General features: G+C 36.9%; 2 protein-coding genes across 11 annotated transcripts in view; one reads left to right on the top strand and one right to left on the bottom strand.

The window, feature by feature from the left end:
* The window catches only part of LOC126272648 (pyruvate dehydrogenase phosphatase regulatory subunit, mitochondrial-like), a 181,014-nt gene extending 176,275 nt beyond the window's left edge, over positions 1 to 4,739 (bottom strand). The window contains exon 1 of one of the 5 annotated variants that reach the window (XR_007549249.1): positions 4,477 to 4,564. The gene's annotated coding sequence lies outside the window, so the exon portion shown is untranslated. Of the gene's footprint in view, positions 1 to 1,919; positions 2,139 to 4,248 lie in introns of those variants that run through there. The other 4 variants (XM_049975641.1, XM_049975644.1, XM_049975642.1 and 1 more) reach the window with 4 other exon arrangements.
* Positions 4,740 to 4,998: 259 nt separating this feature from the next.
* Positions 4,999 to 27,705, top strand: part of LOC126272649 (low-density lipoprotein receptor-related protein 3-like) — an 82,114-nt gene continuing 59,407 nt past the window's right edge. Inside the window, exons 1-3 of one of the 6 annotated variants that reach the window (XM_049975651.1) lie at positions 4,999 to 5,175; positions 5,478 to 5,586; positions 26,676 to 26,792. In XM_049975651.1, coding sequence (XP_049831608.1) covers positions 26,711 to 26,792 — 82 coding nt within the window. In that variant the 5' untranslated portion in view covers positions 4,999 to 5,175; positions 5,478 to 5,586; positions 26,676 to 26,710. Of the gene's footprint in view, positions 5,397 to 5,477; positions 5,587 to 26,675; positions 26,793 to 27,705 lie in introns of all 6 variants that reach the window. The other 5 variants (XM_049975650.1, XM_049975645.1, XM_049975648.1 and 2 more) reach the window with 5 other exon arrangements.

Genomic DNA, 27,705 nt, shown 5'->3' with positions numbered 1-27,705 from the left:
ATTATTTTATGTACATGTAACTTAGAAATGTAAAATATAATGTAAACTTTTGTATTTCTCTTAAAAAGTGAAAAAAGTTTCTTTTGTAAACCTTGACATGTCTCCTGTACATCAAATCAAATGATTTGAAAATTGTATGTAATGAGATGAATAAACCACATATCACATATCACACATCCAACAACAAGGCTCAAATGGACCCGATACAACACATTACAAAAATGGTTCAAATGGCTCTGAGCACTATGGGAATTAATATCTAAGGTCATCAGTCCCCTAGAACTTAGAACTACTTAAACCTAACTAACCTAAGGACATCACACACATCCATGCCCAAGGCAGGATTCGAACCTGCGACCGTAGCGGTCGCGCGGCTCCAGACTGAAGCGCCTAGAACCGCTCAGCCACTCCGGCCGGCCAACACATTACACTCAGCACATATACACACATCGCCAGAGGGCACCATCAAATACAACAAGACAACACCTACAAATACAACCAATTCATAAACTCCATGCCGTAATGACGTCACACACCACAACACTCTTACGCCACGGGTCAAAGCAGACAGGTGGAATTGGACACTTCCATTGACCCATTATCATCATCATCAAGATACTGACTGATAAAAGACAAGCATCTCCCAAAAATTTAACTAGTATTCAGGCTGATTTCCTTGGCAGTCTACTGGACGTCACAAATTTTTATTGTTATTTCTAAATTTTTCCACTTAAATTTTCGCCTGCAATGTTCGAGCATAATTCATTAAGGTGTACTTGCCAAGTATGATTGTTGTGTCAGCACAGGTTGTTTGTTCCCTTAAAATGAATTGTCTGATAAACGCAAAGGGCTTCTGAAGAGCCAGTGAGGCGCATGGGAGGAAAGTCGTGTTGGCTGCAGGATGCTACTGCCTCCATCTCGACATGACATGAACCCTCTTCTCTCTCTCCTGATTGTTCAGACTTTGTTATGATGTTAGAACGACATCCTTTCGTGACCAGCTCAACTGGCTGATGGTCTGCCATTTTGACTTGGGTGTGCCCAATTGTATTCCATAATCAAGTAAACACATAATATTGTTTGAATGAATTCCTTTATTTCAGAAGTAACTATCAGATGTCCACACACTCATTCATCCTCACCAGAACCGACCTGCACTTGTACAATGCTTTATTAATGATAAGTTATCACTATTCTACATCCATCCTCAGCAAACCCTTTTGAGGTGCATGGCAACGGGAAAAAAGCACCACACTCATAACAACAATTGTGTATGGTTTTATTTCTTCTGTTTAATTATTGATGTACTTTTGTTAATGTGTTCGAAGGCTCACACACGTGGAAGAAATTTTGATACTAAAATGGTTACAGTGTGATTTCATATCATATGTTAGGCAGAGAAACTAATCAGTTATAGAATGGCACACAGTATTCTCAAGTATGTTTTTTCTTGTCAATTTGAATTTCATTGGTACTCATCATTTAATAAATTGATATGAATAAGCTAAAACTGTCTTCACCATTCAAACAGAAACCATTTGTGATAAGTTTCCAAATACTCTTAGTTCAAATCCTATCAAGCAGCCAACTGCAGTTATTACACCAGAAGACAGACATTTAGGCAAGGTGGAGTGTTAAGAGGGGGAACAAGTACACAATTTGTGGACACCTATTCCAAGACTGTGTTTGTTGACAATAGTACCATGCATAAATGGGTATGATTTGTGATATGTTTTATACTACTTACAACAAGTACCCATTCTGTACTCAAGACTAATCACATGATCGAAACTAGCCAATATAACTGTATAAAGTTGGCTATTTACTTAACATAACAGCCTGGTGGAAACACTGTCATTAAACAAGTGGAACTAACACATAAGAAAATTAAATGACAGATTTTATCTACATCTACATACTTAGTCCATAATCCATTGAAAGATATATAGTGGAGAGTACTTGGCAGCCCTTCTAGTCGTTTCATTTCCTGTTTCATTCACAAATGGAGGAAGGGGAAAATAACTGCTTTCATGCCTATGCCCAAGTCCTAATTTCTCTTACTGTATCCTTGCAATTATTTAGTGAAATGAGTGTGGGTGGTGGTAGAATTGTTCTGCAGTCTGTCAGTCTGCAAAAAATTGACAAAACAGCAGAAGTGACAGAAAAATATCCATGAACAGATACAAGACAAAATGAAAAGTTTCATGTCCAGTCAATAAGGACATCAGCCTATAAAACCTCCACAGTAAACAGCACTATACAAATTTACAATAGTCTTCCGTATAAAATAAAAGACATATCATCATTCTTACTCTTTTGTAAAACCATATGGGCATTCTTATTGGATCATTGCTTCCATTCAGTAGCAGTATTTCTAGAGCATTTAAAATATAAAATACTTGAAACAAGACAGTGCAGCTACTGCAAGAATATTTGTGGATAAATCTAAAATTCATGTATCTGCTGAAATAATTACTGTGTTCTCAACGACAAGACAACTGTATGGATGAACTTCAACCATGTACGGAACAAAAATAGGACCAATGTACAATTCACATTATCGAATAGCCAAATTTAGCAAAAGAATCACATAACATTTTTAGGATTATGGGTGGATCAGCATCTAAGATGGGAAAAACACGTAGAAATGCTTAACAAAAAAATAAGCAAGTACTGTTTCATATTAAGAGTGCTTAAAGATAGCTGCAATACCGAACAGTATTAAGTGCTTATTACGCATACATGCATATTCTACTGAAGTATGGAATAGTGTCCTGGGGAAATACCTCTTTTGCACAGCAGTCTTTTAGGCTCCAAAAGAAAACTTTAAGTTTAATACGTGATGTTGCTTACAGATCACCATGTAGAGGTATCTTTAAGGAATTAAAAATCATGAATTTACGATCTATATTTATATTTGAAGGCGTATGCTTAATTAAAAACCATGAATAATGAGATCCACCATTATCAAACAAGGAACAGGGATGACTATCATAGGGATGTGCACAGAAAATCAAGTATCAGGACAACGCTGTTTACAAACCTAAAATTCTGTGCAGTGCATTGCCAGATAGCATCAGAAAAATACCACATACTAATATATTCAAAAAAGAACTAACAAATCTATTAATTAACAACAGCTTCTACAGCAATAACAAATACCTGGAATTTTGCTCAAATCTGTAAGTCTACTTCATAACTCTCTAAACAAAAATTCATAATTATCAACCATTCTTAGATAAAACCGAACTTCTTTCATCCATGTATGTATGAAATTATGCACCTAGCTTTTGTGCTGTATGTTGTTATGTCTAGTTCACTAAAGTACTGGTAGGCCTACTTAATAGTTTCAGCAAAATCAAGCAAGGGGTTTCACAAGCTTTTGTTCTATCTGTATGTAGGTAAGCAGAATAATGTTTTTGTTATAAAGATGTGTTGATACCAATGATAAGGTTTTGTACATGGTGTAAATATGTAACATTTTAAACTGTTCTGTACTTTGTCAAGTCCAATATCATGAATGTGGTAATATGGTGCTAAATAAATAAAGTAAATAAATAAATCTTTTATACATAGTACTTAATGCTATCTGTGCTTGTCATTAGAAGATCATTGTGTAATATATAATCATTCATCTAAAATAGTAACTGCTGGCTATCAACACAACCCACTCACAAAAATGATAAAATACATAATCTGAATGTAATTCTTATTTTATCTGTACAGTTTGCTACTGGCTAGCTGATTTTGGTATTTTGAGTTCCCATTTCAGGAAACAACCCTGCTCAGCAGAGACTATTCAACAGAACCCCACATGGGATCAATTGCTTTTTGTGGCAATACTGGGGCAGTGTTCTGCATACCTTACAAACTAAACAGGAAAGAAATAGTATATATCAAATTGATATACATAGTTTTCCCTTAGTTTCAGGAGACAAATATATCCAAATCTTAGTTATAAGGGCAAAGTACATTCTGCTGAAGGGCAAAACATATCATTCTGAACTAGGGAGAAATCAAACATAATACATCAGTTGTGCCACAGCAGCCTACCCATAAATCATGCCCTATAAATAACTTTCTGTCCATACAATATATTAGTACATTAAACATCATCTCGAACTATAGAGATTTCTTGTTATAAACCATCTCCTGTGCCTCACATGCCCATTAAAGTGTATATGCATCCTCTGTTACACTGTTTCATTCATAATGTAACCCCTCTTGCATAATAAAATTTACACCTACTTTATTTCTCCCTTCGATCCAGAAGCTAGTGAGAAAGAGATGAATGAAAAACAAATCTTGACACTGGCTTTGAGGGCTGATTAGGCCTGTATTTAGGTAGGTCCACTTGCCAAAAACAAGCTATTCAATTGCATTACTACAGGTGGCTACACAAATGCGAAATCGAATTTCTTGATAAAGCACCAACAATGAGAATACAACATTCTGCGTTCCTGTAATTAGTGTTACCTGACGACAATTTTTTCTGGGTATTTTACATGTAATAAGTAAAATACCAGCAGGAAGTCTGGAGAATAACAGTAGTACTTCAAACAAGTGAGTCTTATTGTCATTCCTCCCAATGATATATTCGGGATGTCCGGGTTTAGTATCAACTGTTCGACTTTTTTCTCCGCATTTTGTGCACAAAAACGTGAACAACAGATGTACTGGACTATGTTGAATACCGCGCAGTCTCAGAATCAGCTGTTCGCCATTTGCAAGCTTTACGTAAAGTTTGTTTATAAATAAAGCATAGCATTCTCGTATCGAAAGTATTTTGGTGAAGTCCACTTTTAATCTGTCATAATTTCTATGGGATGAAAATCTTCTCAAAGTTTTTGAAATGACAAATGTGTCTATTTGCAAACGTTGAAATATTTTTACGACAGTTAGCAGACAGTCATCTTCAATCTTATTGCTTCTTTTCTGAAGCGCAGCGCATTTCATAGTTCATAATAAGTCTAAAGAGAACCAAAATTCTTGATTAATTTTTCTATCCTCGTCAGGAAAGTGTTAAGAAGAGGGCATGAAAGGAATACCGTCTCGTATCTCATTGTAGAAAATACGTAGTTCAGTGACGTTTATTATGTTGGTAAAGTTTGTTGGTAGCACTACTTATTGCTGAATGCAGGAAGTGAAGTAAATGCAGAAAAAAATGATTGTAAGGTGAAGCACTGTGAAAAATATCTCAAAATAATTATAAGGAAAAGCGGCAAATTTGGCAAGTTACTACTACGTTTTAATGTTGTGGCGAAAATACGCCGCTTTGTGTTTTTGCGAATTAGTCATGAACTTGTCGATCTGACATTAAACATGGTAAATTTCCTTCAATCTGCATTTATCGATGGGATTTTTGTGGCTTTCGAGGGACTTGTATAATTATTTGAGTATGCATAGGCAGTCTTTTTAAAATCCCCATTATTATTATTATTGTGTTACTGCAACACGACAATGTTAATTGCTTTCAGTGCACTGTGCTGTGTGCGCGACTCGATGTGATGCCAGTGTTATTTACTGTACAGGGCCGAACACCAGTGACATCATGTTAACAATCAGAAGAAACATAATCTGATACAGGTGCGATACTTTGTAGAGATTTGGTAATGCATGTGTGTTATTGTTGTTAGTTTTCGTTACTGAAATCAGTTTATAATTTTTGCTCTAAATTAAACATTATTTATCCTTTGTTTTTATGCACAGAATTGCGGAAAGGTATATTTGAATAGTAGAAAATATTGTAATGTTTACAAAACAAAGCTATTCACAGGATGCATTATGGTCCTGTTAATCCTTGGTGAATTCTTAGCAGCTAGAGCCCAATATGACATGAGATATTTGGTGGAACGTGTGATGATTCAGTTTATATGTAAAAGTAACGACCAGTATAAAATAAATGATAAAAAGGCAAGCGCCGTGAATGCAAACAAGAACTTAGTCACTGTGGGGAGGTTCCCCAGAATTTAATTAGTGGAAAAACATAAAAAAGAAATAGTAAAAAAGATTCTGCAGACAGCTTTACCATATGCATTCTAATTTGTTACTCCACACGAGGTATGCCGGGAGCAAAAGAATAGACAGAATCCCTTATGGTTGTTTGTAGCATCCAGAGTATGGACATAAAGTTAAGACTATGTGTATAGTACTACTTTCTCCTGAATTTAACTATTTAGTAATGTAAATGTCTTGCACTCTTCATCTGTTACAGTCAGAATAATTAATTCCTTACAGAAACTTCCTGGCAGATTAAAACTGTGTGCCCGACCAAGACTCGAACTCGGGACCTTTGCCTTTCGCGGGCAAGTGCTCTACCATTGAGCTACCGAAGCACGACTCACGCCCGGTCCTCACAGCTTTACTTCTGCCAGTCTCTCGTCTCCTACCTTCCAAACTTTACAGAAGCTCTCCTGCGAACCTTGCAGGACTAGCACTCCTGAAAGAAAGGATATTGCGGAGACATGGCTTAGCCACAGCCTGGGGGAGGTTTCCAGAATGAGATTTTCACTCTGCAGCGGAGTGTGCGCTGATACGAAACTTCCTGGCAGATTAAAACTGTGTGCCCGACCGAGACTCGAACTCGGTAGAGCACTTGCCCGCGAAAGGCAAAGGTCCCGAGTTCGAGTCTCGGTCGGGCACACAGTTTTAATCTGCCAGGAAGTTTCGCATCAGCGCACACTCCGCTGCAGAGTGAAAATCTCATTCTGGAATTCCTTACAGTTCTCCTGTGATATCACTAGACCACCATAGCTATGGTCTCTTACTCCTATTGTGTGCCATGGTGTTCTGTTTCAACACGTAATTGTCTCTCACCCCATATTGTCTTACTACACCATGTTTATTGTAAATTGGGCAATTGCTAGAGGGGGTGGCATGGAGTGGCAGAATCAAGCTCGGGTCCCATGGAAACAGGCACAGAATGAGATGCCATGCAAGGGGAACAAGCCATTCTTGCGTTCCACAGTGCAGGCATTTTAATCTGTGGTGCATACTTCTGCAAAACTGGAAGTCACACCCAGAGATACAAATGCTTCAAATGTTGTTCACAAACAAAACGGGAAAAGTTCACATGCTTTTAATAAACATTGTAACTGCAGCAGTTATGTACACTTCTCACAAGGTAAGGGAAAAGTATAAAAGAGTGAAGTACAACACAGTAACACATGAAAACAAGGCATCTTCACACACTAATGTATTAGCTAACACTGACTGCATCCAAAACAAATCACTACCTGCTGAAGCTTCAGATTTCTACCAATTCAGGATGGAGCTGATTAGCTAGCTCACGGTTAACATACTGTCCAGTTTTGTATAATTGTTGTCATTTACCAGATCACAACAATTGCTATGGCTCATTTAAGGATTTTTGTATTATGTTTTGCTCGAAAGACCAATTTCTGACAAGCTAACTCCCCAAATTTTACAAGCATTAAGTAATAAAATAGTTCTAATTTGTATTTTCGGCAATCTATGTAAAGCATTAACTGAGAGAATCACAGTATCCTAGATAAGTTCAAGTTTTATGGGGTTGATGGAATAGCCAACAAATGGATGATGTCATATCTAGCCAAAGGAATGCCGAAAGTTGTACGTAGTAATTCTGCCAATATAGTTCGGGGATGTAATTCTGATTGGGTAGAAATCACATATGAGGTTACCCAAAGCTCAGTGTTAGGTACACTGTTGTTCCTCCTACATAACGATCTTCTGTCTAATGTACAACAACAGAATCAGCTCTTTTTGCAGGTGACATTAGTATTGTAACCAATCCAATTATACATACAGAAGCAGAAGAAATGGTGAACAATGTTCTTAAAAGTATCATTGACTGGCCTTCTGCAAAGGTTTCACCCTCAATTTTAAAAATGCACAACATATTAAGTTTTGTACATGCACCAATTGTAAGTGTAACATGTGGTGAGGAAATAATAAATAGGGTGGAAACTTCAAATTTTTAGCTGTCCATATTGATGAGAATTTAAACTGGAAAATGCACATTTTGAAACTCCTAAAACAACTTAGTTCATCCACATTTCTACATAGGATTATTACAATCCCTAGGCAGAGACAGATCAGTAAGTTGACATATTTTCATTGAATAATGTTGTGTGGAATAATGTTCGTGGGTAATCATCTTTAAGAAAGTCTTCGTTGCTGAAAAAGGTGCTGTAAGAATAATTTGTGTTGCTCACCCACAATCATTTTGTATACATGTTTAAGGAGTTGGGCATTCTGACGAAAACTTGACAGTATGATTTTTTTTTTTTTTTTTTTTTTTTTTTTTTTTTTTTTTTTTTTTTAATAATCCACAACAGTACAAAACGGAACAATGATGTACATGATTGTTATACTAGAAAGAAAAATGACATTTATTACTCCACATTTAGCATAAAAAGGGTTGCTTAATGCTGTAACAAAAAATTTTATCACTTACCCAGTGATATGAACTGTCTGACAGACAGCATAGTAATATTTGAAAACAAACTGAAAAAATTGTTCCCTGACATATATAGATTTGATACTCACCCTAACCCCTAAAAGGAGTGTGAATTGACTGCTTGGCCTTTGCCGATGACCTGGCCAATTTTGCTAACAACATAGAGTCAGAAGTCAACAAGATCTATAGGCTGTCAGAAATTGCTGAAAAAGCTGGACTCCAGATCTCTATTCAAAATATATGACGAACATCTGTGATGGCCCTTAATAGATGATCGCCAATCTGGGAAAAATTGGATAAGTTAAGAATTTCAGGTATCTCGGTGAAGTCATCCAGGAGAATGGATTAGAAGAAGAAACAATTAATGTCAGGATGAGGAAGTTAGACCAGGCATACCAAATGACAAAGAATACCTATTGCAAAAAGTCAATGAGTGTAGGGGCCAAGTTCTGATATTATAATACAGTTGTAAAACCTGAGGGCTTACATGTGTGGGGTATTAAGGAAAATACTAGGTAATAGATGGGTTGACGGACAATTGCGAATGAGAACAAATGAGGACAGCAATACAGAACCTATCACTGCATCCATTAAGAAGAGATGATTGTTATTTTACGGTCATCTCATGAGGATGGACAGTGACAGACTAACAAAAAGAATATGGAGTTTCTTCCAAACTAAGAAAACAAGCATACAATGTGCTAATCCCTGTTCTGCACTCGTAGGCAGCACACAGCGCCTGGTAAATGCGGCGCTTGGGGACCACAGCACAGCTACAACACCTGAGAATGGGTTTATAACAGTCCGAAACCGGTTGTGTGAAAAGAAAGTAATTTGCAACTGAAGCGGTATTTTCAACCTCTGCTAAGAAAACGAGGCTGAGATGGTTTGAAGAATGTGAAAAAGATCTTAGTCAGATTGGTATCTCATACAGAGAGATTCCTGACAGGAACAAATTTAGAAGACTGGTGAACAACTACCAAGGTTTTAAAATGGCATCAACGTCCAAAAGATGGAGAGGACCATTATGATGCAAATTGTGGGAAAAAATTTAAATGCTGTATCTCTGGAAAAGTCGTAGATTTTTTTGAAAGATGATTTATGATTACCAAGAAATCCTCCATTTCGACTTATCTGTCAAAGCTCTTTTACTATAGCATTCTGACCTTTTTTTTAAAATAATCTGTGGATTTTTTTAAATGTCAGTCCATAAAATTTTGTTTTTCTGTTGATTAGTATTATATAGTTCTACATTCCCTGAAAAAGAGAGCTTCCACTTTTAGATTGAACAGGTTTTACAAACAATTGAAATTTTTTTCCATACATAAAACCTTGCGCATTGCTAGCAAGGCATGTGCTGAGTCATGTCCTGTGTCATCAATTATAGCTGCAACAATTGCGGTCTTGTTTTGAAAATATGTCACTCCTGTAAGATTGAAACCTGACCATTACTCTAATGATCCCCTTGTACTTCTTGTGGGAGAATTACAGACCACTGCTAAGCAAAATAACAGTGAAGCACTAAACTTAGTTCTTCAGCCTGTACACACTTTTGCAGTGTGTTGTTGTAATTTCTTCAGATGCTGGTGTGCTACTGCTTTCACTAACCATTTACCAAATTCATCAATGCAGCTGTCAAAGGCGAAAGTTTTCTTAATTAGTTTATTTCCCTCCTATGTTGCATATGTAATTTCTGCAGAATTATCTGCTACATCTTCCAGGCCAGTGTCTGTAAATATAGTCCTCCCTTTTAAGGGCAGTCACCACATTCCCGAAACAAACAAGTCTCTCACTTTAAGTCACAGACTAGAAATAATGACTTAACACACCCAACCAAGGTGTCATATGTCACGTGCTCCAGTAAGTTCTTCAAAGTTACCATACAAAGTTCAAAATTCGCGCAGTACATATATAAACAGACATCTCTAGATTTGATCTTCCAATATGTGAAGTTGTGTAGTTGCTCTTATAAATTGTAAAAGTTTCTTTAATACAGAAAGTCGTATACCTCTTCACTTCCACAACTTTGTGACCTTCAACTGTTACAGTTATAGTGTCTTTTCAGTTGACACTCTGGCGAGAACAGTCCCATTTATCTTCCAGATAAAATGACTGAACTATTTCAACTTGTGTTGCTTCTACAGGATGACTATAATAGGGAACTAGTCCTCCAAAGACTCCTTTTACAGACCTCAAATTTCTTGATTTGTCTACCATGTGGTTCAGTATTGTTTTCTTTGGAAATCTCTCTGGAATAATAGTTAAAACTTCCACCATTTCACTGTCAGATGCACAATACTCAAAAGCTGAATTGAAATGTATGAAAAATTCCTGACTAGAGGTGCAAGAGTGCTTTTGTCCATTTTCTTCTGTAGTTGGAATTTCTACTTTGAAGAGTGTGGTCAGTTTTGCTGTAGTGTATTCATCCATAGCTTTAGTAATTTATCTGTGCTTTCTTGATGCATAGAGCTTATGACTCGACTTCACTAACCACTGTTACTTAACAGGACTATAACCTACTTCTGTAGTTGACTGATTCAGAGTATTTAATTTTTCCTCTATTGATGCAAAATCTGCATCATTTGCACCATTAGGGGCTTCACCTTATTCAGATACTATCAATGTTATTATTCTGTCAAAACATTTAGAACACACAAAGTCGACAGGAAACATCTTCAGTTTGAAACAGAGGCTTCAAATGAGAACACTTATACCTAATCTGTACAAAGTCTGATTTTTTGTTTGTCTTATATATCACTCTTTTATGGCTATGCAAATAGTTAGCACACTTCACTCTCCTGTGGCCCCAGTCGGAAGACATTTCAAACAGTCCTTTTCACAAAATACATTGCAACTGTGTCAACTGGCAAATTCCTTACAAAAACACAGAACTCACTGGATGGTCTCAGACTTCTGAGAAGCCTCTTCAGTAAACAAATAAGCACTTACCAACTATAAAACAGAAACCTACAACGAACAACCATGGCAAAGAAACTGACAAGAAACTTCAACAAAGTGAAAGAAAAATCTGCAACAATGAAAGTGAAAAGAAATGACTGCAACAATGAAACTGATAAGAAATAACTGTAACAAAGACAATAGAAATAAACATTGTAACAAAGAAATGATTAAGAAACAACTTCAGTGAAGACATACATTACCCTTGAAAGTTAAAAAAACGATTTTTTAAAGTAAAGCATGTTCAACTTAAAAGTGGAAGCTCTCCTTTACACATAAAATCTAACTTTTCTGGATTGGAATTTTTGAAAGAAAAAAATCTGTAAATTATATAAAAAAATCAAAAGGTGACAGTAAAAGAACTTTGACAGGTATTTACAGACAGAGGATACCATTGTAATGATAAAGCAATTATCATTCAAATAAATAAAAAAACTCTTAACAAAATATCTAGAACTGTTACAGAGATACAGTATTTTAAAAATTTTCCAAAATTCGCATCTTCAAAATGGTGTTTGCAGTGTTATCTTTGGAGGCCTGTGTCTTTGGGCAGGAATTTTTTTTGGAGAAAACAAAAAAATATGTTTCTTACTTACTCCTGAATTTTAACAGATGCTAAATTCATTAACATCAGAGACTATGAAGATAACCCCCCTGCCTGAAGTGATTCGGATTATATCCTATGAAAATTACATGGAATGAGCTCTGAAAAAACGTAAGGTTGCCTGGTATATAATGACACAAGAATCCACTGCTCCTTGAACTAAAGACGTTCTCATTGAACCAGAAGAACTTAATAAATGCTTTACTACTGTAGTACAGGAATGAAGATCTAAATTAACCAATCACACACACCAGAATCTGATGTTCTTGCTGATCAGCTTCATAGAGGACATGAATTCTGTTGCAATCTTGCCACACCCATAGCTATAGTAAACGCTGTTTTTTAATATTTTGTGACTAGAAAAGCATGAACTTTTGCTGACTGTGTAACTACACAACAAAAGGGACAGTGCACTAATTTACAAACCCTTGTTTTTATTATGAATAAATGCCTTGAATTTGGAGTTTTCCCAGACCAGCTCAAAATTTCAAAAGTTGTTCCTACATACAAAAGGGGGAAAAGCATCTCCCTAAGAACTATAGGCCAATGTCTATTGTTACAATCTTTTCCAATGTATTTGAAGCAATTTTTCACATGTAGCTTAGTAATTACTTTGAAAAATGCAACCTTCTTTCAACAAGGAAAAAGTATCACTTCTGCAGTCCTTGAAATTGTTAATCAGACACTAAATGCATTTGAAAATAAGATCGTTGATCTGTCTGGAGAATGAGATTTTCACTCTGCAGCGGAGTGTGCGCTGATATGAAACTTCCTGGCAGATTAAAACTGTGTGCCCGACCGAGACTCGAACTCGGGACCTTTGCCTTTCGCGGGCAAGTGCTCTACCATCTGAGCTACCGAAGCACGACTCACGCCCGTTACTCACAGCTTTACTTCTGCCAGTACCTCGTCCCCTATTTCCAAACTTTACAGAAGCTCTTCTGCGATCCTTGCAGAACTAGCACTCCTGAAAGAAAGGATATTGCGGAGACATGGCTTAGCCACAGCCTGGGGGATGTTTCCAGAATGAGATTTTCACTCTGCAGCGGAGTGTGCGCTGATATGAAACTTCCTGGCAGATTAAAACTGTGTGCCCGACCGAGACTCGAACTCGGGACCTTTGCCTTTCGCGGGCAAGTGCTCTACCATCTGAGCTACCGAAGCACGACTCACGCCCGGTACTCACAGCTTTACTTCTGCCAGTACCTCGTCCCCTATTTCCAAACTTTACAGAAGCTCTTCTGCGATCCTTGCAGAACTAGCACTCCTGAAAGAAAGGATATTGCGGAGACATGGCTTAGCCACAGCCTGGGGGATGTTTCCAGAATGAGATTTTCACTCTGCAGCGGAGTGTGCGCTGATATGAAACTTCCTGGCAGATTAAAACTGTGTGCCCGACCGAGACTCGAACTCGGGACCTTTGCCTTTCGCGGGCAAGTGCTCTACCATCTGAGCTACCGAAGCACGACTCACAGTTTGGAAATAGGGGACGAGGTACTGGCAGAAGTAAAGCTGTGAGTACCGGGCGTGAGTCGTGCTTCGGTAGCTCAGATGGTAGAGCACTTGCCCGCGAAAGGCAAAGGTCCCGAGTTCGAGTCTCGGTCGGGCACACAGTTTTAATCTGCCAGGAAGTTTCGATCTGTCTGGAGCTATACAATTTGAGTATGGCTTTTGACTGTATTCCCTATGACATCCTACTAACCAAATTGCGGTAAATTGCGGTATTATGAATAAATAATATAGCATTATAAGTAATTAATTCTTATCTAAATAACAGGCGGCAATTTGCGTCAATTCAGAGTAAGTTTTCTTCCCTGAAGAAAGTCATATCTGGTGTGCCTCAGGGCCCTGTCCTTGGATTGTTGTTCTTCATTGTTCCAATTAACATTTTGCCACATTATGTTGGACTTCATTCAGTTTTCTGCATCAGTAACCAAAGATTGAGATAGGACAAGGTTATGCCGGGTATCACGGGAAAAACTCTCCTCAACACTAAACTAGTTCACATATAATAAACTACTGTGTAACCCAGAGAAAACTCAACATCAGCTACTGGGACTAGCTAAACCCATAGAAGCAAAATTTGTAGAACTGCCTGGAATAAATATTGATTCTAAACTAAACTGGAAACCGTTTTTAATTTTCATTTTCATCTACTTCTTCATCCCTTTCTATAATATTGCCTGCAAGCTCATTTCTGTCATTTATATTTATTTCACCTTTAACTTTCCTTTCTTTTAATAGTACTACGTTGCCATCTGAGTTATTCATACAGCTGCTTCTGTTTTCTCTGCTGGTCTCCTGAGTTTCCTATCATTGGAAGCTATCTATTCCCTAATTGTGCATGCTTCTACATCCTAGCATTTCTCACCTAGCAACTCCTGCTTTGTCGTTTTGCACTTTTTAGAAATATGTAGGGCAATTTCATCCAAATCATACAGGTCAAGGGAGAATGTCTCACATCACTATTTCAGAGTTTGCTGGGGAAAAAAAGTTGAAGTTCTGTGATACCTCTCCAAAACTACAATATTTTGATTTTATGATGATTTGTTAAAATGCTACAGACCTCTCTGAATTAGAGTATTTGTGAAAATGTTGTAACAAAAGGGAAAATTGAAAAATCATGATAAAGAAACCAAAAGTGATAGAGACCTGAATTTATTTTCAATAGATACCTTATTCCCAATACTGTGGGGCATGATTAATACATACACATTTCTGCAAATTTCAAAATTATCTTTTGAAATTATAAATAGCCACAAGATATTATTTGTCTCGGGAAATGGCAAACAGTCAGCTATGACATTAATTCATTAAATTCTTAAATTGTCAGAATATTTGTACATAAACATGAAATAATCTGAAATGTTTTGTTATTTAGAAATTATTTTCTCCAAAACCCCCATCCTAAATGTTCAAAAAATTTCATGGCACATTAGTTGGTCATTGTACTTAAGAAATGTACAATCAGAGTGGGCAATACTTGTCTGTACAAAATGAAATTTTTTAGGTAGACCTAGCTCAACTCTCAAGTGACATGGACATTTGAATATTTAAATTGATCACTGATTGGAAGTAAATGTAAAACTGGTATTTCTAAATCAAAATAATTATTTTATAATAATATCAATGAGTGGGAAGACAATTCATAATTTCGTTCGAAAGCATTTTAATAAAAAATTTAGATATTCTATAAAACATTTATACCCATTTTTCGTTTATGACATTATTCACAGTTCACAAATTATTATTGTCTTTTGTCATGATTTTACTTCTTTAAGACTTCCCATGAATTAAAATTGTCTGCAGTGTAAAAATCCACACTGCATTTTGTGGAGAACAGTAATCGCAATGTATGTGGCATTCCAGGTTGCAACCCAGTAGTGACGTGATTGAATTCCTGCCACAGGCTTCATAGCAGACCACTCTTCTTTTTTTCCTTTTAAATGGAATTCCCTTAATGTACTTTCATTTGGAATTAAGAGTTTCATGCTAGTTACTAAAATATGTGTGTTTGTGTGCAAATCCAGTAGCACCTCTCATATCATCAATAGCTTCATGCTGGAGATTAAATCTTGTTACAAGATGTTTCCAGGGACCTTCTACCCCATCATATGCACTTTTCCCATGACTTGTTGTTGAAAATACCCTTTTTTTCTTAATTCCTGTGCTACAATGTTGACCAAGCTCATAAATCTGAAAGCAGTTTTTAAACTGAGATGCTGCACTATCAGTCACATAAACATGTTTATGGAATGCATGGCCTCTAGATGCTACATCATCAGTTATCATGATGACAGCATAGCATGCATGTGCACTGTCATGAATGACATCATCACTGACAATAGCAAAACAGTGTTATACAAGAAAGTGAGCAACACACGTTGCTATTGATATCTGTGATGTGTGCCAGTGATTAACTTTGAATTTCATTCTCCAAAGCAACAGGTCAGTTCTCAGCAAAGTCGAAATGAAGAACTGATGTGTCAGTACTCTGGGATGTGGCTGATTTTACTTCTTCCATAGCCTGTCTCTGAATCCTCCAGATATGATTTTGAGCTATTCTTTCCATGACCCAACACCTAACCTCTGTAACAAACTTCTCTGGCTCTACAGTCTTCTTCCCCAACTCTCCTCCCTCCCACAATGCATAGGTTATGTCATTGTCAGTATCCCGAAGGTGTAATGCTTCAACAGTCATCACTTCAGCACCAGGACACATTTCACACTCCTGCAACCAACATTTATCTTGCAGCTCTTGTCATATACATAAAAGCACCACATCCATCTCTGTATACTTCTTTCCTGTGTCACTGCTTATGGCAAAACAAACAAATTTCAAATTAGTGCAGTAAATATATGTGCATACTTCCTTCACTGGCATTTTACCCATTTTGGTCGTAAGGACTAGAATTTTGTGAGACCAATTTTTAATTTCGGGTTCTCTTTTTCCATTAGGAGATTGGTTCTCTTATTGATCTTGTCATATATCTTTTTACCTTTTTAACTTTTCACCATTTTCACTAAATGATAATGTCAGCCTGGTTAGGACATCGCCTGCTGCAATCTTTGTCATCACTTACTTAATACTCCAGAGCAACAGTAAGGTTATCATCTTGCAACAAACTCATACAGCAAGAATCTGGGCATGCCCAAATACCTTTTTCATTCTTTATTTTATGAGCTTTTGAAATCAAATAATGTGAGGAAGTGGGTATGCCTTTCTTTATCCGCTGCTTAGAGTAGCTACCTGTTATCAGCGACAGTAACTGTACCTTCTCAGTATAGGTGGCTGTAGAGATATCAGTATTTAGGTTTTGAAACCGTACATCACATTTTGTGCACATATCACTTATCTCAGGTTCTGCACCAAGTGCATTTACATTATACATTTCACAAAGTTTCGAAGATGTTGCTCGTGAGAAAGTTGTTTCAATTTCTTCCACTTTTGTTTTTACATACTGTTTTTCTCTTATGTGTCTTACCTTTCCTGGGCGTTTAAAGGGAGTATACGGTAGGGGCTACAGCAGAAATGCCAACATTCAGTTTATCAGCTACTCCAAACCCAGGAATATAAACATCTGCACTGTCTTCAGTTTCACAGTCGGGTGATGCTGATCATTCAGTTGGGTTTCCCTAAATTTCTTCTTGTAGTGAGTGTAACAGTTCTTGCACAATAGATGTGATGTCGTGTCGTTACTTGAGGACCAGAATATTTCTGCAATACCTCTGACATATTTCCAACAAATGTGAAGTGTTTTTTCACTTTTCTGAGACATCGCCCTCTTGTGTCTTTTTTCAAAGTCACTCTTTCACTACTTTATTTTCTCACTGACATTGTATCTAACAAAAAGTTCAAACCAAACACATAACGCGATGCGGAATGGTTTATGTGCAAGTTCTCACTCTATTGTTGTAAATAGAAGAGGGCTGGAAACAGTGTTCCAACATGCATATTTTACACAAGAAATTCAGTGATGCAAAATACACAGAATGTTGAAAAATTTTTAACATTTTACGCAGAAAAATTTTGCCCACGGCTTTTGCAGTGGCTACTAACATATTAATCAAACAATATTTTGTGTAATTCTCAAAAGGTTTTAGAAAGGGGTTTTTGAGTAAATAATTTGTAAAAATGCATTTTTTTAAATTTTTAGTAACAAATATGTGTGTAATACAGATAGCTGGAGCAGAGAAGATATTGTTCATAATTACATGTATTTTGTTTTAAGAGTTATTTACAAAACATACATTCTTCAAAGGGTCAGACTATTTACATAAATTAAGATAAAACAAAAATAGTTTATTTCGTAACACTTATGATATAGAAGTCTATATACATTTTTTCCAGAATTGACATGACCTGCATGATTTGAGATGAAATCACCCTGTATTCCCTTTTGTCTGCTTCATTTGCTGAATTTTTATGTTTTCTTCTTTTATCAGTTCTATTTAGGATCTCTTGCATTATCCAAGGGTTACCCCTCGTCCTTGTCTTTTTGCCTATTTCATCCCTAGCTGCCTTTCCTATTTTGTCTCTGAAAGCTACTTCTTCTGTTGTGTTTTTGCTCCTGAACAGTCAGTTGTTGCCAAATGCTCTCCTTGAAACTGTCAACAACCTCTGGTTCTTTCAATGTGTCCATGTACCATCTCATTAATTTCCTACCTTTCTGCGATTTCTTCAGTTTGAATCTGCAGTTAATGACCAAAAAATTATGGCCAGAGACCACTTCTACAACTGGAAAAGTTTTGCAGTTTAAACTCTGGTTCTGAAATCTATTTGAAATCTTGCGGAGTCTCCAGGTCTTTTCCAAATATGCAAACTTCTTTCAAGATTTTAAACCAAGTAAGAGCGATGCTTACATTATTATCACCATCATTTGGTTACCTGTCTTTCGACAGGTTTAGACAATTCTCTCTCCTCTGATTTCATCTTCATTCTTTGGTACCCTTCTTGTGGTTTACAGATTGTATCCAGCATTTGGTATCTTCTTCTACCCTTTCCTCACTTCCCTAAAATAAAACCTTCAGTTGCCTCTACTAGAAGGCAGTTGTGTCTAAATTTATATCCTAACCAGTTTAGCATCCTGTTCTTCAGTGTTAAAAGCATCTTCCAGTCTTCTCCAACTCTTCTCAGTACTTCCTCACTCCTGACTTAGAAAGTCCAGCATATCTGAATCATTCTTCACCATATGTGCATTTCACAAACTTCGATTCTCCTGTTTTCCTGCTTTCTCAATGTCCATGATTCTGTTCTGTGCATGAGCAAGCCCCATATCAGGAATTTCACTAGTCACTTCCTTAGTTTTATGTTAAAACAATAGCTAAGAGTCTTTGCCGCTTTTGCCAGTGCCATTCTCACTTTGATGTCTTTTTCAGAATGTGTATCTTCCCTAATACAATTTCCCAAATACTTGCATCTTCTCATGTGTTCTATGGTTGCTGGCCCTAAATTATACTTTGCCTGTTTTTCTTTAAGCGTATAACCACGCCTTCCATTTTTTCATACTGTATACTACACAGCCTTCATTCAGATCACTTATCTTTCAAATCTTCTTTTTCTGCAGCAATCACTTTGTCATCTGCGAATCTTATGCATTCTATTTTCCGCTCATATATTCTGATGCTTCTTTTTCCCATCCAAACTATTTTTCACCGTTTCCTCTAAATGAATGTTGAATAGGATCAGTGAGAGATAACAACCCTGTTTGATCTCTCTCTTGATTGTTCTGTCTTCTGAGGTCCCATTTACTGTTCATAACCTTGCCTTCCTCGTCAAGAACAGGTTTGCAATTGGTCTTCTCTCCATCCTCTTTATTCCCTTCCTCTTCAAAAACATCTCTCAGCTTATCCCACAGCATCCTCTCAAAGGCATTTTCAAAGTCTATGATGGCCACAAATACTCTTGGCCCTTTTTAAAAATATACATTTCCTGAATAGTCCTTAGAAGTCCAATAGGATCTCGTGTCCCTTTTACCCTTCTGAAACCATGTTCCTCATCTCCAAAGTGCTTCTTCTAGCATCCTGTGCAGCCCTCTATTCAAAACTCAAACAAGGGCTTACAATGCCTGTGGTATTAGGCTGATAGTCTTGTTCTTCACACTTTTCACAATTCTTATGGATATAAGAAAGTCCTGTACAAAATTCTACTCCTCTTTACTATTCCCTCTTCCATTCCTTTCCCTCAGTCCATGTTCTGCTACTACTATTCCATTTCTTTCTTTTTCTGTTGTTGAATTCCAGTCTACCATCACAATTAAATTTTCACCTCACATGACTGTTTGAATAATTTCTTTTATCTCATCTTACTTTCTTTCAATTTCATCATCTGCAGAGCTGATTGGCATAAGAACGTGTAGATTTGTAGTGAGTTTTGGCTTGATTTCTATCTTGGTTGTGATAATGCATCCACTGTACAGTTGACAGAAACTTACCCACAATCTTGTTTTCTTACACATTATTAAACCTCATTTTGTGTTACCCCTACATACTTGACTAGAAGGTATGTTCTGTCTACCACTGCACTAAGTTCTGCTATATCTAATGTCAACCTACACATTTCCTTTTTTAAATTCTGTAGCTTGTCAACCTGAATAAGGGCTCCAACATTCTACACTCCGACCCCTGCAATAGTAGTTTTGTTTTTCTTGATGATGATATCCATGCCCTGAGATCCAAATGGGCTATTATTTTACCTCTGGACTATTTTTACAAAGAGGATGCCAGAGGCTAGTTATTAAGTCATACAGTAAAGCTGCAAACCCCAAGAAAAAAAATAAGAGTTATAGTTTCATCTTACTTTTAGCCATTCCTAGTACTAGCACAGCAATATCATGTTGGCTAATGTTAAAAGGCCAAATCCATCACTCATCCAAACTGATGCCCAGCCAGCTACTGAAAAGGTTGCCACCCCTCTTCAGGAACCTTATGTTAGTGTGGCTTCTCTACAGATACCTGTCCATTGTGATTGCACTTGCAGTACCATTAGCTGTATCATTGAGGCACACAAACTGACCCACCTTGGGAGGCTCCATGGTTTTTTAATAACATTACACATATCTGTGTTTGCATTTATCCTTCAGTAAGAGTGGAAATCACTCCAGGGTTATTGGAATGGTAAATGTAGACTCATTTCCATGCCAACCTTGACTGATAACAAACAATGTAAAATCCACATAGGAATATAAACAATGTAGGAAAAGATGGGCTCTTATCACAAGACAACACGCAATGTTGCAGATAGGCAGTATTAAGACACTTACATAAAGCTTTCGGCCATAGCTTTCATCAGCAATAGAGAAACAGACAATCACACACCTTGTGCGAGATGTGCTTGCTTGTGTGTATGAACGGTGGTGTGTGTGTGTGTGTGTGTGTGTGTGTGTGTGTGTGTGTGTGTTCCCCCCCCCCCCCCCCCCCCCCTATGATGATGAAGGCTGTGGCCGGAAGCTTTGTGTAAGTGTTTTTTAATTGTGCCTGTCTGCAACTTAATATGTCTTTCTTTATGGTAAGTGGCTGTCTATCCTGTCCTACGTTGTTGGCTTATAACTGTACAGTCTGGACTCTTATAGCAACATTCATCTTGCGCTAACATTTCTATTACCCTTTATCCACTTCCTTATCTCCTGAAGTTGTTTGTTATTGTAAAATTTATTTGATTATAGATTTTCTTCTGGTGTTTAATGTGCCACGGCAGGTATTGGAACATGCCCTCAGAGTTAAAATTAATGCAATTTGATATGTTAGTAACTTCCTGATGAATGTTTCTGTTGATTAGTTTAATCTTAATCTAATCATATACCCTGATTTTTTTTATATATGTATATATTCTTACAGCTATTGTGGTCATCTTTTGAGTGAATGTGTTAACTGCTTCATATATGTTGTTGTTGTTGTGTTCTTCAGTCCTGAGACTGTTTTGATGCAGCTCTCCATGCTACCCTATCCTGTGCAAGCTTCATCATCTCCCAGTACTTACTGCAACCTACATTCTTCTGAATCTGGCCTCCCTCTACAATTTTTACCCTTCAATGCTGCCCTCCAATGCTAATTTTGTGATCCCTTGATGCCTCAGAACATGTCCTACCAAACAGTCCCTTCTTCTTGTCAAGTTCTGCCACAAACTCCTCTTCTCCCCAATTCTATTCAATACCTCTTCATTAGTTATGTGATCTACCCATCTAATCTTCAGCATTCTTCTGTAGCACCACATTTCAAAAGCTTCTATTCTCTTCTTGTGCAAACTATTTATCGTCCATGTTTCACTTCTATACAAGGCTACACTCCATACAAATACTTTCAGAAACGACTTCCTGACACTTGAAACTATACTCGATGTTAACAAATTTCTCTTCTTCAGAAACGCTTTCCTTGACATTGCCAGTCTACATTTTATATCCTCTCTACTTCGACCATCATCAGTTATTTTGTTCCCCAAATAGCAAAACTCCTGTACTACTTTAAGTGTTTCATTTCCTAATCTAATTCCCTCAGCATCACTTGACTTAATTCTACTACATTCCATTACCCTCGTTTTGATTTTGTGGATGTTCATCTTATATCCTCCTTTCAAAACACCGTCCATTCCGTTCAATTGCTCTTTCAAGTCCTTTGCTGTCTTTGACAGAATTACAATGTCATCAGCGAACCTCAACAGTTTTATTTCTTCTCCATGGACTTTAATACCTACTCCGAATTTTTCTTTTGTATCCTTTACTGCTTGCTCAATATACAGATTGAATAACATCGGGGACAGGCTACAACCCTGTCTCACTCCCTTCCCAACTGCTGCTTCCCTTTCATGTCCCTTGACTCTTATAACTGCCATCTGCTTTCCGTGGAAATTGTAAATAGCCTTTCGCTCCTTGTATTTTACCCCTGTCAACTTCAGAATTTGAAAGACAGTGTTCCAATCAACATTGTCAAAAGCTTTCTCTAAGTCTACAAATGCTAAAAACTTAGGTTTGCCTTTCCTTAATCTTTCTTCTAAGATAAGTCATAAAGTCAGTATTGCCTCAAGTCTTCCAATATTTCTGCAGAATGCAAACTGATCTTCCCCAAGGTCGGCTTCTACCAGTGCTTCATATATAAAACCCCCTTAATATTTTTATTTTGTCAGATTTGAAGATAATCTGTTACACCATTTACTTAGAGTATGACCTGCTCATTATGTTGGTAGGAATTAAATTTATCAAATGTTGATTACAGGAAATTGTGAGTTATGTTTTAGTGAGTTGAGTAATTTTGTAACTTGCTCATGGTATTCTGAATTTTGAGACTATATGTTTTACAGAGCTAAGCAAAGCTTCTTTGTAGACTTGGTTTCATGGCTTTCACTACACCAACTAGAAATTTTACCTAAGTCATCTTATATTGTGATACAGTCTCTCAATGATGACATCTTCCTTTACTCCATGATTACATCATCAGACAGCCCCAGATTGCTGCTCACTTTGTCTGTCAGATATTTCGTTTGTACAGAGAATAAGAATGGTCATTCACACTTCGCTGGGGCACTCTTAATGATACTGTTCTCTCTGATTAACACTAGCCCTTGAAGACAATGTACTGGGTTCTACTACTTAAGAAGTCTTCGAGCCACTCACATATCTGGGAACCTATTCGATGTACTCCTACCTCAGTTTACAGTCTGCAGTGGGGGACTCTGTCAAATGCTTTCCGAAAATGTGGGCATATGGAATCTGCCTGTTGCCCTTCATACATGATTCAGAGAATATGTGAGAAAAGGGCAAGTTGAGATTCACATGTATGATGCTTTCTAAATCAGTGCTGATTTGTAGATGGAACCTTTTCCATCTCAAGGAAATTTATAGTATTCAAACTGAGAAAATGTTCAATAATTCTGCAACAACCAAATGCTAAGGATATTGGTCTTTAATTTTGCAGGTCTTTCATTCTTACAGAAGTCACTTGCTCATTTTTCCTATCTCTTGGGACTTTGTTGTGGGTGAAAGATTCTCGATAAATGTAAGTTAAGTAAGGGGGTCAAGGCCATAGAGTACTCTCTGTGAAACTGAATTGAGATATTCCTATTACTGTTCTCTGTAAGGGGATCTGCATGACTGTCAAACAACAGTATGAACATACAATCCTTCTGCGTGGATGATCTCTTAAACACAAAATTTAAAACTTTGCTTTTCCTTATTCTGTTTTATATTGCCACACCAGACTGGTCAATAAGTGACTAGATAGAAGCCTTTGACCTGTTAAGGGATTTTACATAGGGCAAGAATTTTCTTGAGAAGCTCTTTTGCTTAGGTATGAAAATGGAAGTTGTGTGCTTTGTGCCTTGATCTTTTTACAAATTCACAAATTTCTAATAGCTATTGTCCGTCATCACACGTGTATTCTTTTTTGAACCAATAGTGCAACGTTCTCTGATTCCTAAGCATCTTTCAAATTTTGTTCTTAAACCATGGTGGATATTTTCTGTCCTTAATCCAGTCACTCAGAACATACTTCTCCTAAGTGCATTAGTGGGATGTTAACAACTGTTTATCTGTTCTTTTCTGCAAAAATACCCTCATTGCCTTCTTGAAACACTCTAACTTTGTAACCATTAATTCCTTTCTTGGAAAGGAAAGTTGAATTGACTGGGAAAGGTTAAAAAGGAAGGTGAGCCCCTACGTCATCAACACTGCAGTTGGGTCCTTGTCATCTTGGGGTCTGAGTCACCTACCCTTCTTTTGTAACCTTTCCAACCTACCCCTTTCTCCTCCCTGAGGAAGGAATTAACATTTCCGAAAGCTGTGATAGTGTCATCTACTTTTTCTTTTATATGTGTCTATTGGCAGCACTAAATATTTCATATCTTGAAAATAAGAACTGGTCAACAAGTCTTTCTCACTAGTAAACTGTAGATACTTCGTTACCTCTCAAGTTTGGAGTGCAGGCTTAAGTTTTGGACCTCTAGTCTCACAAATCTTGTTGGCTAATTTTTTTTCCTTTATTTACGCAATACTTTTTGAAACACTATGATTGGCATGCCTTTCTTTGAATGAGAGCTCACTCATACCTGTGTTTCAGAAATCTGATTTTTCCTTCAAGTAAGCTTTTAATAGGACCATGTAAAAATCCTTTTTGTTTCTTGTTTGATTTCTCTAATTGAAAAATTAACTTCCCTAGTGTGGTGCATATGAACAAGTGGAAGTAGTATAAAAATTGAAACACTCTTTCAACTATTAGTTTGTCACTGTGAGATATTTGTCAACTTCAGAATTGTAAGAAACGTCGCGATCAGTGTCCCTGAGCATAGCAAGGATGTCCTCATGTGTAACTTTATTTATTTATTTGGAACTTATTTTCACTCACTTTTCTGGTATGATATTGTACAACAATCATGAAAACCAAACCTTTAAGTGATTATAGTAAATTAACATAAAATGTGCATGCCAGTCCCCTCTCTACAACTTCACTTTATCAACAATATTAGGAAAAGGATAGTTTGCTACTCACCATATTGGAATGATTGTGGTTGGATCTACCGCTGGTAGCGATCATATGTGCAAGGGATGAGCTTGATTATTTGTGTGTGTGTGTGTGTGTGTGTGTGTGTGTGTGAGGGAGAGATAGAGAGAGAGAGAGAGAGAGAGAGGGGGGGGGGGGGGAGGTTAAGGACATAGTGAGATCTTAGTGTTTTTCTTTTGTTTTTCTGTAGTACATTTTGAACCTAGACTTCTTCAGCAATTCTCTGGCAGTTATCACAATCAAATTCTCATGATTCCGTCTGTCCATCTGGTTCCCAGTTGATCACATCCTCTTGGACTCCCAGGATTTCCACCTAATGTTCTTTTACTTTCATGACTCTCGCAAATAGCTATGCGTGTTGGAACAGCACATTTAGGATTTGGAGAGGTACACTGGCTCTGGATTGAATCTGCTTGGTGCATGAACAATGTGTCAGCTAGTGTGGATGTTGGTTTTAGGCAGTTTCTCGCAACTTATTAGGTGAAAATGGCCTGATACCCTCATCTCTTCTCAGTTACATGATTTACAAAAATCATTTCCCAAACATTCTCCAACTGTCACGTAAATGACACATAGCAAAAAGTAGATGGTGTACATAATTTCCATCTGGTGGGCGGGGGGGGGGGGGGGGGGGGGGGTAGCAGAGGCAGGAAGTAAGGCCATTCTATACTGCTAACATGCCAAATCCGTATTAACAAGACGATCTCTTGTAGATACAGGATAAACACCAGGAAAAAGAAGAAGAAGAAGAAGAATTCCTGACTACCTTTATATCACTTACATGTGCCACCTGCCCTGCTCATGTTAATCTGGTTCATTTCACTATTCTCCTGATAGGTGGATTTTTATAAGCAGTGTGCAGCTTATGATTATATCTCCTTCTCCATGTTTTCTTCTTCACAGGTTACGCCAGTGATTCTAAGAAATACTTTTTATCTCAAAGGCTCGTACCATTCCATTGTATTTTGATCAATTTGGTGATAAAAATTAACAGGAGAAAAATAGTTTTTAAGTAAAATAGGCTCTGAGAAAATCATCATTTGTTAAAGAATTTAGTTTTGCTGAGATATTTTCTCAACAAGTGCATTTTGAAAAATTTGTAAGCTAGATGAAAAATGCACAGTATTTGAAGAGCTCTGTGCAGAACAAATTAGGCCTAGTTAAAGACATACACACACCATACAAAATCATCCATAGAATGTATTATATGAAATCAAGTGATTGTATGACAGTTTTGGCTGGGGATCCCGTCTCTGGTTGTTTGACCATGAGGTGCAAGTCTTTCTATTTGATGTCACTGTGGGGTCTTGCATGTTTATGAAACCCAAGCGAAGAGAATGTCTGACTTAGTTAGGAATTTAAACTGAAACACTAGGATCTAGAGACAACAATGCTAATCACCAGACTATGAGCTGCGGACAAATTTATTTTGAGTTGTATGATTTTAATGCCTTTGTGCTGCAGAAAAAAACACTATATATTAAATAAGAAATGTGCTGCAGTTGATGTCTTGTATTGCAATGTGAAAACCAAATGTGGCCGTTTAATGGTATGGTCATTCACAGATGTTGCAGTTGAAGCATTCAACAGTCTACATGATCTTTTTTCTTTATTTTAGTGGTGATGTGATTTCTTTCTGTAACTGTGACATGACAGGTGCTTATGAAACAAATTTGATTGTTTCAGCAAATGCAGTAGATTTGAAGCAGCAATACTCCACTATGAATAGCACAAAGAAGATACAGCACAAGGAAATTTTTCTGGCATGCATATTTTTATCTCATTTTGCTGCTATATGTTCAGGTAAGCTAATACTTTGCTGAAATCAGCTGTTAAGTTTAAATAATTAAAATGTTAGCTTTTTTGTGGTGTATACAACAGTTTTAACATTTTTATACATTTTCAAAGTATGTATATAAAGAGCAAACATGTTTCCTAGTCATGCAACACAATAATTAGACACTTTAAGAGAGTATCAGTGTATTTCATCACCAATATAGCTATTATTTTATTCATTGCTATTACTTTTCGGCAACTAGAATATATATTTTTATTTTGCTTGTAATTATAATAAGTGAAATAAAAATATATTTGCAACTGTCAATTGAATTTCATTCTGAAATTCAGTATAATTATTTTTGTCCTAGGTTTCTGTTTGTCAGTAGTTTTATCACTGGTACTTGTTACACCACATTTAACACATCTTAGTATTAAGATGGAGGGCACTTCCCTGCTTAATTAAGGCACCTTTCCTTTGTTTTAGTGACTGTGAGGTACTACATATTTATTTGTTCTGTGTTGTGTGAAACCAAAAAGAATGCATGGTGAGCAAAACATTGATTCAATAATTGTTTTGTTCCTTTATGACAACTGCTATGACTTGAGAGCACAGAATTTGAGCCTGAAATATGAATTGGCTGTGGAGCTGATTACACAGACAGTTACATTGCTCATGTATTTCTACAGCAGAAACAATTGAAGTGCACTTAAATAAACAGTGCCTCATAGAGAAAGCTTTCATCATGTCACATTTATGTCTCATATTGAGCATTGAGTCTCTCCTTTCAAAAAATAATGACATTACGTTAAATTGTTTTCCTGTTTATAGTGTAGCAGTGATAAATTCTAAGGGTTGTAAAGATATATTTTTGTGTACATGGAAGTGACATGTATTTTTCTTTTTTCCTTTTTTTCCTATTGCTATTAAAGAGGTGAT

The sequence above is a fragment of the Schistocerca gregaria genome, chromosome 5 (assembly GCF_023897955.1).
Source record: "Schistocerca gregaria isolate iqSchGreg1 chromosome 5, iqSchGreg1.2, whole genome shotgun sequence".
In the NCBI taxonomy this organism is placed as follows: Eukaryota; Metazoa; Arthropoda; class Insecta; order Orthoptera; family Acrididae; genus Schistocerca; species Schistocerca gregaria.
Note: the sequence above shows the minus strand (reverse complement) of the source record. Positions and strands in the feature narration are given on the sequence as shown.